This window comes from Camponotus vicinus, unplaced genomic scaffold (genome assembly GCF_025532165.1).
Source record: "Camponotus vicinus isolate PSW18456_S1 unplaced genomic scaffold, iyCamVici1.0 SCAF_7, whole genome shotgun sequence".
Taxonomy (NCBI): Eukaryota; Metazoa; Arthropoda; class Insecta; order Hymenoptera; family Formicidae; genus Camponotus; species Camponotus vicinus.
In genome coordinates, this window is record NW_028141979.1 from 18,729,869 (window position 1) to 18,751,537 (window position 21,669).

The 21,669-nt window shown below is 33.8% G+C and overlaps 1 protein-coding gene and 1 pseudogene across 1 annotated transcript; one reads left to right on the forward strand and one right to left on the reverse strand.

Moving 5' to 3' along the window:
• Nucleotides 1-5,781: 5,781 nt before the first annotated feature.
• LOC145974458 (uncharacterized) lies at nucleotides 5,782-16,398 on the forward strand (annotated as a pseudogene).
• Nucleotides 16,399-17,369: 971 nt separating this feature from the next.
• Nucleotides 17,370-18,689, reverse strand: LOC145974877 (uncharacterized). The gene is made up of 5 exons (XM_083104944.1): nucleotides 18,566-18,689; nucleotides 18,184-18,408; nucleotides 17,844-18,097; nucleotides 17,601-17,710; nucleotides 17,370-17,526 (listed from the first exon to the last, which is right to left on the reverse strand). Exons 1-5 carry the CDS (start codon nucleotides 18,687-18,689, stop codon nucleotides 17,370-17,372), a joined length of 870 nt encoding a protein of 289 aa, XP_082961070.1.
• Nucleotides 18,690-21,669: the final 2,980 nt, after the last annotated feature.

The following is a 21,669-nucleotide window of genomic DNA, read 5'->3' on the forward strand; positions in this document are numbered from 1 at the left end:
TTTGTTGCGTAGTGGTATAGATATGATCATAATTATATTTAATGATTTTATATGAGTCACTAATTTCAATTTTTAATATCTTTTTTAAAGTATTTTTAAAAGTATTTTTTATTCTCTAGATAATAAGCTCTCCTAGATATATCTTCAATGGAAAAGGAGAAGCCATAAAAGAGAATATAAGCCATAAAGAAGAATATAAGCTTATGATATATAACATAAACCAAAATCATCATACATATAATCATAAACTAGTTAACTATTTTTTCATTGCTTAAAATTATATTATGTCGAAATCAAAATTAAGATTAGACATTACTTGTTTAACCAAGACAGCGGTGTCGCATTTTTTTGAAAGAATTTTATAATATTTATCAAATGACTATTAATTCAAATAGTTTGGAAGTTCAAAATAACATTGTAAATGAATCAAATGAGCCAAGTAACATCGAATAATTATCTCGGCAGCAAAATGTATTAATTGATTTTAGAAATTGATTTTGATTATTCCAATGTAATACACACTCACAAGTTTACTGAAAATAATGATGATTCTATTTTTATACATTTGAGAATTAATATTGATGAAAATAATCTTCAGTCAAGTATTTCAAATGATGGATTTTCTAGCGAAACCAAAATTATTAACGATATCCGATTATGGGCCATTAAAAATTGTGTAAACCATTCTGCTATAAGTAGATTATTGAAAATTCTAGTAAAATATGGTCATGATGTTCCTATTGATGCTCGAACTTTGCTTCAAACTCCCAACCAAGTAAACATTATTGAAATGACACCAGGGAAATATTACCATGCAAGTTTAGGTAATAGTTTGAAAAAATCTATTCGTACGCATTATTGCCGAAATACTTGTCCATCGCAAATAAAAATTAATATGAATATGGATGGTCTTCCTTTAACAAAATCTTCTAGCAGTCAATTTTGGCCTATTTTAGCTAGAATAGTTACAGATTTTTTACACTGAACTGTTCATAGTCGGTGTCTATCATGGTTTTCAAAAACCAAAATGTTGCAATACTTTTCTAAAATATTTCAAGGATAATTGTTTTGAAATTTTTCGAACTGGTATTACAGAGTATAACAAAAAAATAACTGTGAAAATAAATGTATTTATTTGCGATGCTCCCGCAAAATCGTTTATCAAAGGAATTAAGGAACATAATGCATATTTCGGATGCAATAATTGCATTCAAGAGGGAGATTACATATAAAATCGAGTAACGTATCCAGAAATTAATGCAATATTAAGATCAGATGAATCGTTTAAATTAAAACAACAAGAAGAACACCATAAAGTGACTTCACATCTTGAAGATTTAAATATTGGAATAGTTACCCAATTTCCTTTAGACTATATGCATCTTGTACTATTAGGAATAATGAAAAGATTATTACAATTTTGGATTAAAGGTAAACATAATGTTCGTATGGCTGCAATTTAAATAACTTTTACTTCAAATTCTTTGTTATCAATGTTATTATTCCTATTCAAGGAATTTGCTAGAAAGCCGAGGAGACTAGATAAGATCGATCGATTTAAAGCGACTGAATTAAGGCAATTATTATTATATACTGGGCCAGTAATCTTTCTTAAGACATTATCACGTGATAAATATATTCATTTTTTGAGTCTGAGTGTAGCAATTCAAATTTTATGCAGTAAAAAATATTGTACACAACTGCTTGATTATATACATAGTTTATTATTACATTTTATTAAAAATTACGGTGCATTATATAATCACGAACATATATCATATAACGTGCATAATTTAATTCATCTATGCTATTATGTAAAATTATGGGGATTATTAGATAAAAATAATTTACAGTAATTTTTCCTCACAAAATTTTTTATTTGTCTAAAAAACAAAACAAATAATTTTCCTAAAAAAGTATTAAATAAAATATCAAAACTAAATATGAAATCAATAATTACTATTAGCCAAGTACTTAAGAGCAATTTCTAAACTTATATAATATTTGCCATGAAATATAATATATCAATTTTTTATACAGTAGAAATATTATACATAAATTCTCCCTAAGAAATTAAAACGCATTTTATATTTATTCAGAGAAAATTGATTTTTAAAATATTTAATGAGAATTAGGATTCTTTTAATTCTTAAAATATTTCTTATATAATGTATATAACTTAAAAAAAAAGTTTTACGCAAGTTTTAAATCGCACAGTCTTTAAATCGAAGTAAGTTATGAAAACTTGGCGTGCCCGGATTGTTTTCATTATAAACAAATATATCTCCAATAAAATGTAAAATATTAGACATCCTTATGTAATTAAATATTTAATCTGTATTAGATTACGATTATAATAATGCTGAATAAATACATATTTAACAATAATATACAGGGTTTTCGAAAAGTCCGGAAACGGTCGAATATCTAAAAAATAAAGTATTTTAGAGAAAAATGTTTCAAATAAAAGTTGTTTGGTTTAAAGAGAGCTATAAAATGGTGGCAATGGTTTGACCTTGAATAGTCGCTGGAAGGTCACATGAAGGTCACCTTGAATTTTTCAAATGGAACACCCTATATATTTTTGCACATTCTTCTAGCTCATCTCGGGAGCTTTCCAAAACACTATAATTGTTAGTTTTCATTAAGTACTTTCCGAGTTATGAGGCTTGAAATAATTTTTTAATTTTACATAAACCGTAAAATATCTTGTAAAATATTTATTTTTCGATTATCTTACCTTAATACTTTTACGTACAAAATAATGAGAGGAATCAATTGGTGTAAAGAAAACACATAATTGTTTCGAAAAAAAAATGTAATTTGCAATTAACAATTACATTTTTTTTTTCGAAACAATTATGTGTTTTCTTTACACCAATTGATTCCTCATTATTTTGTACATAAAAGTATTAAAGTAAGATCATCGAAAAATGAATATTTTACAAGATATTTTACGGTTTATGTAAAATTAAGAAATTATTTCAAGCCTCATAACTCGGAAAGTACTTAATGAAAACTAACTTAATTATAGTGGTTTGGAAAGCTCCCGAGATGAGCTACAAGAATGTGCAAAAATATATAGGGTGTTCCGTTTGAAAAATTCAAGGTGACCTTCATGTGACCTTCCAGCGACTATTTAAGGTCAAATCATTGCCACTATTTTATAGCTCTCTCTAAACCAAACAACTTTTATTTGAAACATTTTTCTCTAAAATGTTTTATTTCTTAGATATTCGACCGTTTCCGGACTTTTCGAAAACCCTGTATGTTTATTAGCAAATACATTGGTTATAATAGAAATGTACAATAACATACCTTTTGTTACAAAGTTTTGTTGAAAGTTATATATTTTAACTTTCTTATATTGAAATCAGATAGTAGAACAATGATAGGCTTCTATGTTTTTGATATTTCTTATGACTTTGAAAATGTTTAAGAAAAGGTGAGTTAGTACAAGACAAATTGTTGTACAGTTAACATGAAGTTCTATGAGTTTCTCGCTTTAACAACAAAATATGATGAAATACAAAGATAAAAGCAATATATGGTCCGGATGATAACAATACACAAAAAATGAAAGGCTAAAAGACCGTGGCGCAGGTTGTTAGAGCGTAAAAAATAAAAGTAATAATAAAAGACTCTAAGTAAGAGACATAATATATTAATAATCAGTTAGATATAAAGAATACATACGTACGTTTCGATCTTTTCAAGATCCTTTTCAATGTTCAAGAAGTCGTTAGAAAATAAACAAAATTAAATTTTAAATAATAAACAGGGCGCGATTAAACAAGGACAAGCGCGATAAGAAACAAATAGACATTGTGTACAATAATAACGGTCGCAAAATTTAAAACCGCTAACAATAGATGTGACGAAAGCGCATTAGACAGTTAGAAAACTAAGAAACTAATAATGTCTGGCCGTAAGCTAAATTTTCCGAAAGAAGGCCAACGCTCACCTCTTCGTCACAAAAAAGACGCAATAAAACCGCATACGCGAAGCATATGTTCTCTCACAACTATGTATTATGTGACGATCCCCCGATGAAAAACGTCCCAAAAAATTTTTTTATCTCCAAATAAGTCATGAAATCGTAGGAATAAAATTAAGCTTAGTCGAAAGATTCTTAAAAAATCCAGGAGCCTCTCCAGGTGGAAGATCCAACAAAAGAGTCAGCAGATACAAATTGAATCTCTTAACCGACGAGCGAGGTGGATGCCTATGTAAAAAATACAAGAAAAAGAAGGAAAGTAAACTATCAAGAAACAAAGAAACTCATGTCAAGCATAAAAGTAATAAGAAGCTAGCAATTTCATATCACTAAAAAACCGTTAGCAAAATTTAAAACAATAGATATAAAAGCGAATAATGTACGATGTATTATGCAAAAGACATGAAAGAAAAAATAGAGCGAAATCAAGAGTCCAAGCCAGATACTTACAAAGATGGAAAACAGAGAATCAAAATAAAGCAAGGCAAGCCATGTCTACAGGTGAAGGATTGCGATCGTGAAAAGACTAAACAATAACTGACAGAATGTGAAGAAGGAATAGGAAGAAGGGAGGGGGGAAGACAGGGAAAGTAAGAGTGAGGGGAAGGGGAAAGGAAACTTAGGAAGTGGGAGGCAAAGGAGTGGGAGACTTTGAAAATTCAAGACATTTTTTAATCATGGGGAGATAAGCGTCATTTAATAAGGAGGTATCATTTTGTAGATTTAACCCATTTTTTTGCTGGCTAATATGAAGCATCTCAGAAACAAGTCTTTTTCTATAAAAAGGCTCTTTATCAAGAGTTATCGTGTCATCCCAATTAAAATCGTGACCTAGGAGTCTATGAGATGAAACAACCGTATGGGAATCGGAAGAATAATTAATCATAGACTTGTGTTCCTTTAATCTAGTAGCTAAACGTCTGCCCGTCTGCCCTACGTAAGATGCATCACAATCTCTGCATGAAATCTTATAGATAACATTAGCATAGCTCATTTTGGGTAAAGGGTCTTTATGCAATTTAATGAGACCGTTCAGTTTATTGTTCACAGTGAACGCTAATTTCCCACCATTATCTTGAATCATTGAGTAAAAACTTTGTGGGATGCCTTTAAGGAATAACAAAAAATTTTTTTGAATTAGGAGAGGGAGAGAGAGGAGTTGTGAGGTGAGAGTCTCTATTGTGGATGAGAAATTTTAGTCGGCGTAAAATAATTCTGTGGATAAACTGGAGAGGATAGGAATTTTCAAGGAGAATGATGATGACGAAGGAAAGATTTTGTTCGTGGAATTTTGGATGGGAAAGATGAAAGGTTCTATCGACGAGACCCATGACAACGCCAATTTTATGAGAAACAGGGTGGTAAGAAAAAAAGTTCAAGAATCTACCTGAGAAGGTAGGTTTGCGATACCAATTGAACTCTAAACGATTCTCATTAATAATCAATGACGTATCTAGAAAGCTAATTGTATTATTGGTCAAAAACTCAATAGTAAACTGCAATCTTTTATGGAACGAGTTGAAGACTTTCAATATGGTAGAAATATGTAAGGAAGGCGCTGCCATAATGATATCATCCACATAGCGGTAATAAAAAGGAGGAACGGTAAATGTTTACTTTTAGTGCGTTCGAAAATATGTTTGGTTGGTGTTGAGAAAAAAGACAAAGTTGGCAGTATTGAAAACTCCCAGTGCTGCGTTTCGTTTCTCCCACTGGGATCACTGGGATTGTATTGTACCGTATGTACGATATATGAAAGTGTTGCAATTACATTAATTATTATTATGGAACAATATATTTTACTCGAAAACATCATTTTTGAATCTTCGGGTAGTTCTTCTTCAGATAGTGATGATAATAATGAAGAATTACAAAATATTTTATTCGAAAATAGAGGTAATAACAATAGAGATGAAAGGAAAATAGTACCAAAAATAACACATTATTTGGAAAATGTTGTTACCAGATATACAAATATTGAATTTAAATCACATTTTAGGTAAATCATGTCACTTTATTATAATTATAGCATTATCAATATAAAACACACGTTCGTGTTAATAATAATATATGTGATGTTATTTGTTACAGGCTGGAGCGTAATACTTTTTATTTTTTATTACATTTAATTGGACCCAAATTAGAAAACCTTCCATTTATAGGAAGAGAACAAATGGTAAGACTTCCGAATAGCCCCTACCTCCGAATTTGATGAAACTTCTAGCATTTGAAGACTATAACAGAACACATTCACACCATAAAGGATTTTTTGCGGAAACGAGTAGAAGCAAAGAAACTCAAAAAAGAAAGTTTTCATATATTTCGCAAGAGATACTTATATAAATATCAGAAACGTATATACACACACACACACACACACACGCGCGCGGGAGGTGCAAGGGGGCCCTTCGGCTCCCCTCACGCAACCACCCCGCCGGTAGGCAAGGTACCTAATCTTAATTTTAAACCTAAATTTCAATTAACTTATACAACTTAACTTAAACTTAAGTTTAACTTAAGTATATACGTTTCTGATATTTATATAAGTATCTCTTGCGAAATATATGAAAACTTTCTTTTTTGAGTTTCTTTGCTTCTACTCGTTTCCGCAAAAAATCCTTTATGGTGTGAATGTGTTCTGTTATAGTCTTCAAATGCTGGAAGTTTCATCAAATTCGGAGGTAGGGGCTATTCGGAAGTTGAGCCGAACAAATTAATCCAACAAAACAGCTATTAATAGTTATTTATGTTTTGGCAACACCAGATTCTTATCGCTCCATATGTGAAAGATTTGGTGTTGCCAGATCAACTGCATGGTTTTGCGTCAAAAGAGTTGTTCGAGCATTGTACAGCCATTGTACCTTCGAAATTGTTTCATCAAATGGCCTAATTATGAAGAAGCTGAAACAACATGGACAAACATGCAGAGATTGTATGGATTTCCAAAAGTTCTAGGTATCATTGATGGGACACATATAAACATTGCTCGACCAAAAAGAGATGCTAATAGTTATATTAACAGAAAAGGCAGATTCTCCATGCAATTACAAGTAAGGAAAAATAACATTTTTTTCAATTAAATATACTAATTTTAAGAAATAGTAAATATTGCAAACTCTATTAATGTAAACTGAATGAACAATATGTAGAAACAGCAAATTGTTTGTTAAGAATAACTATATTTTCTTTCTAGATAATCTGTAAACATTGTTTGTCTTTCATTCATGTCTTTGCTGGAATGCCAGGTTGTGTGCATGACATGCGAGTGTTTCTTTATTCTGGAGTACAACAATATTGTACTCCAGAATTTTTCTCTGAAGACAGTCATTTATTGGGCGATGCAGCTATACGCTTTTGTATACTATACGTATACAAAAAAATGTCATGGTACCATTCTATGATAATGGTCACTTAACTAGGAGACAGAAAGAATTTAATCGTAATTTGTCATCTGCCCGAACAATTATAGAAAGAGCAATCGGATTATTGAAAGGATGATGGCGTTATTTATTGGATATGTAACATATATTATAGGCAACCTTATGAATGAGAGACACACCAATAACACAGTTCCACAAAAAAAAATGAAAAAAATACCTCCGGGGTCTGAGTAGGTGTACTATATGTTTTTGGGGTCGCTGAATCCGAATCCGATGTCCATTTAACTCCATGTCATCAGGATTTTTCATAACCTCAAAAAAACTGCTCAATACGGCATATCTCAATAACTCCTGCTCTATAACCCCATGAACACTTAAAACCATGAAAAATGAAACCCCAAACACCTCAATCCTTTAACATCTTCCCCCCACAACCCCACAACCTCATAACCCCATAACCCCATAGCCCGATAACCCAGAGAATTAGTGATAACGACACTTGTGAGCATCTTAGCCTTGACGTTCGGTGTCTGCGGGCCAGATGTAGTACTTGAGATTGAAATCACATTCTCATCGACCCCACAACTCCTTAATCCTATAATTCCACAACCCCATAACTGCGAAATCTAAGGAGAATACAGCTCAAGTTAACTTTAAATTTGCAACCATTTCTTTCATACATCACATAAACCGGGAACCAACAAACGCAGTGAGAATGTCGGTTTGGTGTAAAAAGATCACAATTTGGGGTCCATTTAAAAATAGTACTGCTTCGTAGTCTAGGCAAGAAGGGTATTACTCCTAATGAAATATCTCCAAAGTGTGAGGCAAGGGGACACACTGTAATAAAGCACCCCAAAAAGTGTGAGGCAAGGGGACACACTCTAATGAAGCACCCCGAAGGGAACAAAAGCCTTCTACGTCCTCGTCGTTGTTCCTGAGTTCGGCAAAATGTAGGCACCACGAATATAAGATTTGAATTCGCATTCGAAGTCTAAATTACCACATCTGGCCCTCAGACACCGAGCGTCAGGGCTGTAATGCTCACAAGTGTCGTTATCACCAATTTTTTAGGTTATGGGGTTTTGGGGTCATGAGGTCATGGGGTTGAGGTGTTGTGGAGTCGATGAGAATATGGTGTCAAGTCTCAAGTATCACTTCTGGCTCGTAGACACCGAGTTTCATGGCTGAGATGCTCACAAGTGTCGTTTTCACTAATTCTTTTGGTTGTGAGATTATGGGGTTATGGGGTTGAGGTGTTGTAGAATCGATAAAAATGTAGTTTCAAGTCTCAAGTACCACGTTTGGCCTGCAGACACCGAGCGTCAGGGCTGAGACGCTCACAAGTGTCGTTTTCACTAATTTTCTGGGCTATGGGGTTATGGGGTTATGAGGTTATGAAGTTGTGGGGTTGTGGGGGGAAGATGTTAAAGGATTGAGGTGTTTGGGGTTTTATTTTTCATGGTTTTAAGTGTTCATGGGGTTATAGAGCAGGAGTTATTGAGATATGCCGTTATTGAGCAGTTTTTTTGAGGTTATGAAAAATCCTGATGACATGGAGTTAAATGGACATCGGATTCGGATTCAGCGACCCCAAAAACATATAGTACACCTACTCAGACCCCGGAGGTATTTTTTTCATTTTTTTTTGTGGAACTGTGTAATTATACTTAAAGTACTTTATTGCACGGTACTGTTACACGGTCTTTTCTCAGAATCTTTTTGTCCCATAATGGCGGGATCCGAACAAAGGGCCCGAGTGGACTCGTCCTCGCCCCCTTTAGTGTCAGTCAATTCACGCGAGAGGGCGCCAGTGTTATCTCTACTCTATATTATTTTTAACATTTCTCCCACAGAAAAAAAAAACTAGTATCCGAATCTGTCCGGCATCTTTATACATCGTCCGCTCCTGGTATGAACGATGTTCGAAGTGGGTTGCGGAGTAGCTTCCTTCTGATTCTCCTTAATCTGCTTTGAGTCGTCTATGTTTGACCCTGACGTATCCGACATTTCCAATGGATATAGACGCTGAATGGGCCGTACTAATTCTCCGGTGGCGGTTTTTACCTTAGCTACTCGTACGATACCATCCTTACCTGGAAAAACTTTGATTATTTGAGCTAATGGCCAATCTAAACGCTTACGATTATCCTGGCCCACTAGGACGATATCTCCAATTTTCACTGGAACATTGCGGCCTTTTGTTACCCGCCGTGCTAGTTGTCCTAAGTATTCAGAGCGGAAACGTTTACGTAGTTCATTACGTAAGCTTTGACAATATCGCATCCGCTTGTTCAGATTAACGTCTATTTTGTCCAAATCAGATACGTTACTCCGTAGAGTTTCTCGTAGAAACATCATTGGCGTTAACGGTTGTAATTGTGTTGGATCCTCTGCCAAGTAGGACAACGGGCGAGAGTTGATGACAGCCTCGATGTCGCATAAAATAGTATTCATCTCTTCGTAGGATAGACAGGCTCTCTTCAGTGTCCGTTTCAACAGGTCTTTTACTATTCTTACCAGATGTTCCCACCATCCTCCCCATCAAGCTGCTGAAGGAGGATTGAGACGCCAATCTATTTTTTGACTTGAACTGAATTGCTGAATTTCTTTCCAATTAATCTTTTTAAGTAAATTACGTGCTCCTATGAAATTTGTCCCGTTGTCTGTGTAAATTACGGAAGGTTTTCCTCGTCGTGCGATAAATTTGCGTAAAATTTGCAGAAAAGCTTCAGTGGAAAGAGACGTCGTGAGTTCCAAATGTATCGCTCTATAAACAGCGCATGTAAATAGACAAATCCAAGCCTTTTGTGCATTTTTAAGAAACAAAGGCCCGATATAATCGACCCCTGTGACCTCAAAAACATTTACTTCCGTAACACGCTCATGTGACAAATAACCGAGGCTAGCTTCTGCTTTTTTGACTTTGTATCTTTTGCATGTCCGACAATCATTTATTACTGAACGTACTGCTGTTCTGCAGGTGAGAATCCAAAATGCTTCTCGTAAATCATTCATTACAACCTGGATTCCTGCGTGATTAAGTTGTTGATGTCTGTACTGGATTAACATTTTAGTTAAAGGATGTTTAGGATCTAACACAATGGGACATCGAAAGTTATACTCATCATCACGATTAATTACTGATGACTTTAGACGTATTAATCCATATTCATCCTTGAATGTATCTAAAGTGTCGAATCGTGGTTCATTCTCGATGAACGATTCTCCTTGTGATAACTTTAAGACTACAAGCTCCGCATCGATGAATTCTTTTGTAGTCAATTCGCCTGAGATTCTTACGGTTTGCTGAGCTCGACAATTAACCAAGAAACGTTCAATCCAAGCCATGGTTCTTATTATTCTTAGATATCTTGATTGTCCTTTCATGTACCAGCCTATTTCTTCTTGTGTAATGGATATAAGCGTTTCGACTTTTATATTACTATTAGAAATCTTTTTCTTTCGGTACGCTGATTTCTTAATCTCGCTGTTAATTTCCTCTTCGTTTTCAATGTTATCAGATGAGGGCCATTGATCTGCAGGAAGTTTTAGCCAGGCTGGGCCTCCCCACCATAGAGATTCTACTAAGTGTTTAGCTCCACATCCTCTTGAAGATAGATCAGCCGGGTTCATAGATCCCGGTACATGACGCCATTTGTTAGGATCAGATAATGAACGTATCTCTCTTACTCGGTTTTCAACGAATGTGTTCCATAGCTTGTCTTTCCGTATCCACGCCACAACTGTACTCGAATCAGACCAAAAGAAAACTTCTTCTTCGAAATCTCTTGCTTCTTTTATTGAGCGCCATAGTCTTACTCCTACAGTAGCAGCCAACAATTCCAGACGAGGTATCGTTATTCTTTCTATAGGAGATACTCTGGATCTTGCTTGAATAAGTTGTATATATATGTTTTCTTGAGTTTCTGTCCTCGCTAAAACGGCAGCTGCGTATGCATCCTGACTAGCATCTACAAATACATGAAAAAACAGTTTACCCTGACGAAAAGCGTGTCGCGGAATATGTAGTTCCTTTAACCAATGAAGCTGCTGCAACCAATTATCGAAATCAGCTCTAATATTTTCAGGTACTTCTTCATCCCAACTGATTTTGCATGACCAAAGCTTCTGTAACAACAGCTTAGGTTTTAAGGATATCGGAGAAAACACTCCAATGGGATCAAATATTTTTTGAGCAGCAGACAGTATGTTTCTTTTTGTAATCTGTGATGTAGTGTGAAATTCCCACAATGTAGGTGTCAACCTTAAAGTATCCTGTTCTTTATCCCAGAGCAACCCGAGTACGGAAGTCAATTTATATGTTTCTTCTTGAGCCGTGTACTCCCAGCCTCGCAAATCAAATTTGCCTTCTGCCATGATTTGTCTTGCAGTAACTTCAAATGCTACAGCCTCGCTGTGCGTATTAACACTGGTTACGCAATTATCCACGTAGAAAGACTTCTTTAACTGTTGAATGACTTCCATTTCTGCCTCCGTTTTTTCTTGCTGTAGTGCTTTGTCTAAATGATATTCGATCGTTGCTCCCAAGAGGAATGGGCTGCTGGAGACTCCAAAAACTACTCGCCGATGTCTGTATACTTCTATTTCTTCCGGACGAGTCTTCTTCCACCAAAGAAACCGCAACACGTCTCTATCGTCGGGTGAAACACTTATTTGCAAAAAGGCACTCCGAATGTCTGCAGTTATTCCTATCTTTCGTCGTCTAAAACGTAATAGAATTCTCGGAATTTGTTCAATCAAATTAGGACCTGTTTCGAGACACTGATTCAGTGACGGTGGATTTTTTCCAGAAGTGGATGCGTCAAATACAGGCCTTATTTTCGTAGTACTATTTTCTTTGACCACACTTCTATGAGGTAGATAGTAGGCATTGTAGTTTACTTCATCCTCCTGTACCTTTTCAATAATGCCTTCGGACAACCATTCTTCAAAAATTTGTTGGTACTTATCATAAAGATTTTGAGCCTTAAGTCTTTTAGTAGTAGACTCAAGTCGTTTTATAGCTGATCCTTTATTTTCTACCAGTGGCAAGTGATCTTCCTTCCAAGGAAGAAATACTTCATATCGGCCTTCTTCATTCATCTTAATGGTATACTGAAAATTCTCTTTAACTTTTGCTTGGTGTGCATCGTCTGTCTTCTTCAAGCTAGGATCCATAATACCCAGCGCGTCCAGCTTCCACAAGTTGGCAACGTTTTCCTGACATGTAAACATAGATACGACTATGAGTGTTGCGACTTCCTTTTGCTGCGGTGAGTTATCCACCTTTCCAATTAAAGTCCATCCGAGTAACGTTTCTAGTGTTACGGCTCCACATTTAAGCTCTATTCGTTTGCCTGTTAATAACTTTCCTGCGATATCCGCACCAATTAACACAACGATAGGTTCGTCTATTGTGTCGACGTCGGTGAGTCGTATTCCTTCTAGTAGTGCCTCTTGTAACCATGGTCCTCGGCTTACAGAGGGAATTTTCTCGCATATTTTTCTCTGACTTAATGCTACAATGTTACAAGAATAAGATCCGTCGATGTTGCCTATGCTAACTTGGTATCCTTTGTCTAGTAATCGATTAGTTTTAGAACCTCCAAATAACATATATACTATATACTGCTCGCCAACGATCTCGAATCCCATTTTCTCAGCATGATAGTCAAGAATATATGATCTATGTGAACCGTTATCAAAAATTGCTCTGACTATTTGTTCCTTACCTTGATTAAACAATTTCACACGAAGCGTCTGTAGAAATACTTCACTGGTAAGTGAAAAATTAGCAAGCGTAGATTGTTCTTTCATCTTGGAAAGTTCTTCTTGATTAGCTTTTACAGGAGCATTTGACGTTGTATTACGACATAAAAGCAAAACATGCCTCTTACCGCACTATGCGCATTTGTTTCTATATCTGCAATATTTGTGACTGTGTCCCGTCTTCACGCAGTAAAAACAAGCATTTTTAATTTTAACGGTTTTGCATCTATCTTCATAGGACATCTTTTTAGCCTTTTCGCACGACGCACTTTCATGATCTAGTTCACAAAATATACAAGAAAGTGTCTTGTCTTGTTTGGTAGCGAGAAGACCCGCAGCAGTAGCAATATCTTTCTGTTCATTCTTCATTTTCTTCTTGAATTTATCTTGATTAGTTGTAGGCTCATTGTTTAATCCAAAACCACTTATTGCCATGGCGATTCTTTCTTCGCTCATTACTTCCGCTCATTACTTCCGTTTGCAAAAATGACATTAGTTCATCTAGGCTGCTTCGATGTAGAAGAATTAATCACTTTCGTATTTCTCTGCCATACACGTAAGAGATCTTCTTCCTCAGGTAACGACGATTCAACCAAAGGATACAGCATCGCAGCACACATATCTGTTGTGACTCCTAGCGACTCTAAAGCTCGTAATTGTGTCTCGAGTTTATCATAAATGCTCGATAAGGGAACGTGACCACTTGTTTTTATTGACTGAGTTAATACTAACTTGAGCATCTCTCGGACGTATACCTCGACAAGTAGATCCTCCTTTCCAAAACGTGATTTCAAGCTGGTAATAGCCTTATCATAATTCGCCGCTGTCGGCGGAAAACTGTTAACTAACACGCTCGCCCTGGAGTCTTTCACCATTGCTTGTATCAGGTACTGAAATTTATCTTCCTTGGTTATATCCGGATCCTCATGAATGTGTTTGAACAAGCTCCAAAATTGCAACCACTCTTTGAGATCTCCATTAAATTTTGGCAATTGTATTTTTGGCAGTTTGAACGTACGCGCATTGTCTCTAGGAACATGTGCCACTTGCCCCGCGTCCTGTGAAAAAACCATTGCTTGAATCGGATTAGTCGCATTAGTTACTGCAATTTTCGCTCGCTGATATTTCTCTCTGTATTCATCCGCAGCATCAGATTCTTGCATGAGGTCTTCTTCGCTGTCACGGTCGATTTCCGCTGAAGTCGCCGTCGGATAGACGAGTCGGGATCAGAGTCCGGTTGTCGCAGAAAGAAAAGCGAGAGCGGGTATAAATGTCAAAAAAAAGAATAGATTTATTAAAATTCGTACAATGTATGTATGTGTGTGTTACAAGTGTGAACGTCTGGGGTTGTTCGTGACGTATGAGAATAATGCTCGAAATGCGTGGTGTATATAGAAATGCGAAAAGCGCGTGGTGTTGTGCCGCACGGTATAAATGTGAGTTTGTATGCAATAAAGGCGTTGTTTGAAAACGCCGAAAGAGTTTAATATAGTTCGCTTGTATGCGATAAATGCGTTGTTCGGACACGCAGAGAGAGTTTAATATAGGTCGCTTGTATGCGATAAATGCGCTGTTCGGAAATGCAGCGAGAATTTATTATAATCCGCTGATAGCGTTGTTTTTAGAATGCGAGACGCTTCGTGTATCGCGCGTGTTTACAATCGCGTCGGTTCAATGCTCGGTTGCCGTAGCGCGTCTAGTTTTTCAGTACGTGCGTCTGGGCGATTGGTCTAGCCCCGTTTTTCTGTACGTGTTATCGCAGACGGGTGATTCCGTGAATCGGCTGGTTGTTTCGTAAAAGCCTATTTCTCGTTAAAGTGGAAATAATTCCCGGTATAACTGGAAGTTTTCTCGGGAGCGCCGTGCCGACGAGAATGCTCGCCCGAGGTAGCTCTCCACTCTACCTCGCGATTAAATGCACCGGCGTTAGGCGGTCGGATGTTGGACCGATTATCGAGATCCCTTGATCGAACCGGAGTGCGCTCTGGTTCGCTTATACGGTCAGAAAGTGTCTAGAAGGATTAGCCGAATCAAGTATCGAGAGAGCTCGAAGGAGGAAGAGTTCGCTCTACCTCCGTGACTTGAAGCTGGGCTATTTTTCTTGGAGCGGTCTAGGTTTCCTGGATGTGCTTCACTTGAGTGAGCGGACTAGGAAAAAGGTAACTAATTCGCCGAATGCGGCCTTTTTATACCGGCTAATTACCCGCGTCGGCGCGCGGCGGTATTACCCCTTCCGAACGGGTTTCGGAAAAGCGGTACGGTCGGGCCCGTTCGGAGGGGTTCGGGAAGCGCGCCGAACGCGGGCTTTCGCCGGTCGGCGGTTCGGGCCGCATCGGCGACGCTCGGTGGTTTTCGGCTAACGGCCAAAAGCCGTTTTCGGTAGTTTTAAAAATGTGGGCGCACCGCGCCCCTGCCTCTGCCCGGCGGGTGTTCTGCCGGGCGGCAGCTTCCGGCGGATCGCATGCCGGGAAACGATGCATCTCAGGGGGTGCACGGGATGCATCGTTACATCGCTATAATCGTTGTCGATCATAACCTCAAAAATCTTGCGACTAATTTCCTCGAGCTGGTCCGCTTTCTCCTTTACTATCTCGAAATGCACTTGTAATTTCGCAATGTCCGGACTTCCACTTGCCAACTCAGTGTTCAATGCGCCTAGATTGTGCGTAAATGCCGCACGTGTAATAGTATGGGATCTTTTCATCTTATCCATCGTGTCGCCTATTATTTCTCTCCAGAATATGTTACAAATGCTTTTTCAGTCCTGTCACGGTCGCCACTTGATGTAACATATATTATAGGCAACCTTATGAATGAGAGACACCCCAATAATTATACTTAAAGTACTTTATTGCACGGTACTGTTACACGGTCTTTTCTCAGAATCTCTTTGTCCCATAATGGCGGGATCCGAACAAAGGGCCCGAGTGGACTCGTCCTCGCCCCCCTTAGTGTCAGTCAATTCACGCGAGAGGGCGCCAGTGTTATCTCTACTCTATATTATTTTTAACAGGATAAGTTGCCAATGACAAGGACAGATTTAATTCCATATTACGTAGTTAGTGTTGTGTATTACACAACATTTGTTTATTAAAAAATGATGCTATTGAAATCCCTATTGTTGTGCCTGAAATGCTACACGAAATGGAACCGTTAGCTATCACTAATGAATTGAGAGAAGAAGGAAATGTAAAAAGAAATCGATTAATGGAAATAATTGCAAATAATAATTTTCAAGAGAGGAATTAGTTTTTGTATGTATATGTAGTGTGTGTGTGTGTGTGTGTGTGTGTGTGTGTGTGTGTGTGTGTGTTTAAATATATAAATATTTGTAAAGTATATTAATTTTTATATAGCATTTTTTAAAATGTATGACAAAGAAATAAAATAAAATGAATTGACATCTTAATATTTATTATTAATTTTTATTATATTTAATTATAAGTAACAAATAAAGAATTTGAACATTTTAATAATAAGCAATAGTATTTTAAAGAAACCAACACATCTTGTAAATGAAAAACAAATTATTGCATTTTGACTTGTAGTAGATATGTAGGAACTAGATTATTTGATAAATAAATACAATAGTTTTTATAATAATAAAAAAAATAAATAATCAAAGGAATGAAAAAAGTAAATAAAAAGAACAGTCAATTAACTTCCTTTAGTAATCTATCACAACACTATTAATAAATATATAATAATAGAATTATTAATAATATCACAATCTGAGTAGATTTATAATTTGTTTAAATAAAAAATAATACTTAAAGTTTAATTACTCTTATAATAACATATTTGTAAAACTTCTTATTTTTTAATACTTTCTTTGTAATAATATTTATAATATTTTAATATTTTTCTTTTATGCAGTTTTGTAAACTTACTTATAGTTTTAATTTGTACTTTTTCTTTCTTGAGACTCTTAAATGAAAATCTGACTTGTATACACTTGTATACACGAAGACAATCTTCGTATATACATTTAGGTCCGAATTTATAGTCATTTCTCAAATCTCAATATGCGACAATTCCATTGGTTGAATATGATCTTTAAGAAATTTTTAAATCTTAAGATTTGAGAAACGATTATGAATTCGGACTTAAGACTTGAGACACCAAACAGTTATTGTGTCACAAGAGATTTAGAGCGTAAAACATTGTTTAAAAATTACTAGTTAGTCATTCTGCTAAGACTGCATCAAATAATGTTTATATCACTTTCTTGTTTGAAAAATTTCTTTTAAATCTTTTAAAATTTTTAATTTTTCTGCTCTATAATTAGCAGTGTCTTCTCGTTTTAAACGTTTTTCTTCCAGTGATGTCCGCAAATAATTTGCTCTTTCTTCGTGTAATGAGATTTTTTGTCGTTTTAGAAAAAATATTGTTAATTATAAATCTAAATAACAAGAAGAAACAATAAAATATACTTTTTTAGTTACTAACTGTTTGATGAGTCATTGTCATCGAATAACGACTTTTCAGGTTCTCGGATATTTGATCCCGCTACAGATATTGGTTTTACCCACGGTTTATTGGAAAAAACCTCATCTAATGACTAAAATATACATATTTTAAGAGAAAAAGTTATGATTTATTATTTATATTTTATTTAATTATAAAAATTTTCATTATTAATAACAAAACTAAACAATTGTTATAATTCTGAATATTTTGTCATAATTTAGTACCTCTAAATATATCCATTCTTTTCTATCATTTCCACTTTGAGCATTGTGATCGATAACTTGACGATATCGTCGTTTTAAAGTGTCCATTTTATTATAACATTGCGTGACTGTAAAATTATATTGTTTTTCCTTCATGCGTTGGGAAATTAGATTCCACATTTTCTTATGGGGTCCTTTACCCAACATATGCGACTTTTCGTTATATAGTGAGATCAACAAAAGTATAGCATTATGTGTCCACTTATCAGTTGGTTCTAAAAAGAAAAAAATAAATTTAATAAATTTAATTATTTAATAAATCTTGCTAGTTTTCTGCAATTGTATAATAATTTTAACATACCTATATTTAACATGTTTGTTTCATTCTCAATATCTGAAGCATTGTTGTTTGTTTCTTTTTGATCAGTCTCAGTATCTGACAATGAATCGTCAAGTTGTATGCTAGTATTTATATTTTTTACATTTGTTTTCGAACAACTGGGTTTATCAATTGTGCTCAAATTATGTTTGTTAATTAAAACTGTATGTTTTGCTTTTTGTAGCAAAGCATTAGCAAATGTAATATCTATATATAAAAAAATAACAATATATATTAATATTTTTAAACAACGCATAATAATTACACTATATAATTAAGAAAAGGAATTATATAAAAAAATGTTATTAAATTTATTTAGTTATGTCACAAAATAGTTAACTATTTAATATTGAAATGTGCACACCTGTATAAGCGCGATTATAATCTTCTTCATTAACTTCTATTTTATATTCTATATTAGTTGTTTCATCAAGTAACTTCAATTGACGAATGTTGTGTTTCTTAATTAACTGCAGAGATTTGTTCATTTTTTAAAGATATGTTTAACAATAGTAATAATAAGAGGAATGATCTGTAATATTATACAATTATGTTATATTTAAATGTAAAAAGCAATAATTTATGAAAAAGAGAGAAAGAGAAGTAAAGGTTAGAACAGATTTGTTCTACTGTATTCAATTATGATTACATTAATTATAATAACTATAGCGTATATACCTATTTATATATGTATACAAATAAAACATATTATTATAAAATATATTTAACTACTTATTTACCTCTTTTAATATCTCAAGTAGCAAATTTTGTTAATCCCAGTGATCCCAGTGGGAGAAACGAAACGCAGCACTGGGAGTTTTCAATACTGCCAACTTTATCTTTTTTCCCAACACTAACCAAACATATTTTCGAACGCACTATTTATGTCACACAGCTCGAAAAATTTTTATTTTCACATATGTTGTACAGGATATATTCCTAAGTAATACACCGTTTGAATTTTGTGGCGCTCTCTCTTCGTTCCTGAGATATGCAATTTTGAAATTTTATACTTACTTGTATCATCTTTTCGTTACTTTCTAAATATGTTTATATTTTTCTGTTTACATTTCCTGAGGTCATCTTTCTGAATAACTTTCAGAAGGTTTTAGCCGCTTATTGTTTTTTATTAAATAGTTATTAACAAAAAAAGTTTCAAGAATACAATATAATTTTACCACATCATGTTTGTTTAAGAAGAAATATAGGCGCACACACATACACGCGCGCGCGCGCGCGCGCGGGGAGTGCAAAGGGGGCCTTCGGCCCCCCCTCCCGCAACCGCCCCGCCGGTAGAGGACGCATTGCGAAGAGTTCAATCACAATGGATATATGCTGTAAGTTATAAAACGAGGTCACAGTATATCCAGTAGCGCAACTCTCTGTCGGCACCTTTGATGTTAGCGTGGGTTAAAATGAATTGCACATGCGCGGACTTCGTGTGTAACCAATCAGGGTAGTGATCTTCTATCTCACTTATTCTTCTTCTCTTTATTTTCTTTCTCTTTCTAATTTATTACATATAGGTTATACAGGGTGAGTCATCTGACATCAGAGAACATACACTACAGGGTGACACATCTGAAATATCTTTTTACTTTTGAGAATGCAAAAAAATTCTAAAAAGAAAAATCTTATCTTAAATATTATCTTTAAAAGAATAAATAATACAATAACAATAACAAACATTTTTTTAATAAGATAAACATTTTTTTCTCATTTAAATTAATTATAATTCTATAAAGAATAATTTCTCATGAAATTATCTAAAGCTGAATATATATAATAAATGACTACATTTTTTTGGCAGTTCTAATAATTTTATAACTAAAACTCAAGATTCTACTTTAGAAAATACAAATAAGATTAATATCTCAAAAAATTTAGAAAAACATATTTGTTATTGTATTTTTTATCTATCTGTTTAAAACAGATAATTTTCGCTATAGAAATGATTTGCAATTTCGAAAGTAAAGTAATAAAGATTTTATAGATTATATTAGATGTCTCACTCTAAATTTATAATTGAAAAATTAAGAAAAATTATGTGAAGAAGTAGTTGGGCAATGACACAATTCTGAAACAAATCAAAAATAAAAATCATTAATAACAATAATTAATAATAGATTAATACATATGTAAACATATACCATGCATATATATATTTTTTTAAAATGATAGAAAAAAAATAATAAAAAACATGCGTAAGAAGTGTTAAATTAGTAGTGAATATAATTAAAAGAAATGTTAGGTATATAAAGATAACATTTTGACGATTTCTCTATCAATAAAAACATATTTTTTATCGAAAACTGTTATTTCATAAAATGTTATTACATTCCGATATAATTAAAAATATAATTAATAAATATATATATATAATTAAAATTAAAAAAAATACAATTAGTAAATATTTAGAATACATTTATAAATAATGGTAAAAATATGCAATTTATTATAACTATAATAAAATCCCTCACATATAGAATGTATATAAAAAATATTAGTAATATATATATATATGTATAAATATATATATATATATATATATATATATATATATAAATTGCTAATATTTATTTATTTCTTTAAACTCAATCATTTGTCCGTACCTCAGCTACTCGATCCACCTCAGTACGAATAAAAGAAAGAGTAAGAAGAGAGAGATTTACTTTTAAAATATAAATAAATGTATATAAATATATAGATACGATTTTATAAAATATATAAATTATTATGACGTAACATATTATAAAATCATAAATCCAAAACGCAAACAAAAAAACATGTTAGCATACACATTAGTACAAAATCAAACAGACACATTAGTATAAACAAACAGTAGTATACATGCTAAAGACAAACGCAGTTTTATGTACAAGAAATTAATATGTGTATAGTATAAAATAAGACTGTATCTCTCTGTATATGTATAAAGAAATTAATATAATAATGAAAATATTTATAAATGCAAAATATTTAAAAGTTTTCTATCTTTTCTATTAATACTTTTACATTCTTTATTATGTTGAGACAAAGTAAAATAAATACGCATGCGGAAAAATAATTTTATTAAATATTCTTTAGGAAAATATGAACATGGCGGTTCAAAAGCTACAGTCTGCGCAAGTTGGAATAAATAACCACCAATATTTTTTTGGAAACAATTATTTTCAAATGTTGTGACAAATATTTTTTCTAATTCCTGAATAAAAGTACAAAAATTATTACTTGCCACATGTAAATTTCCAAATGGATTTTCTTCTGTACCACTATAAGCTCGAAAAGAGCAATATAAAGCAGTATTATCAAAGACAGTCTTATTTTCATTAAGATAATTTGTGCACCCTTCACATGTATGTATGTCTGTACATTTTTTAATTAAATATCCACACACATATTTGAATGCATTTTCTTCTGGTAAATCCATATTATGATAATCGTGATTTGGAATATTTAAAATTGTAC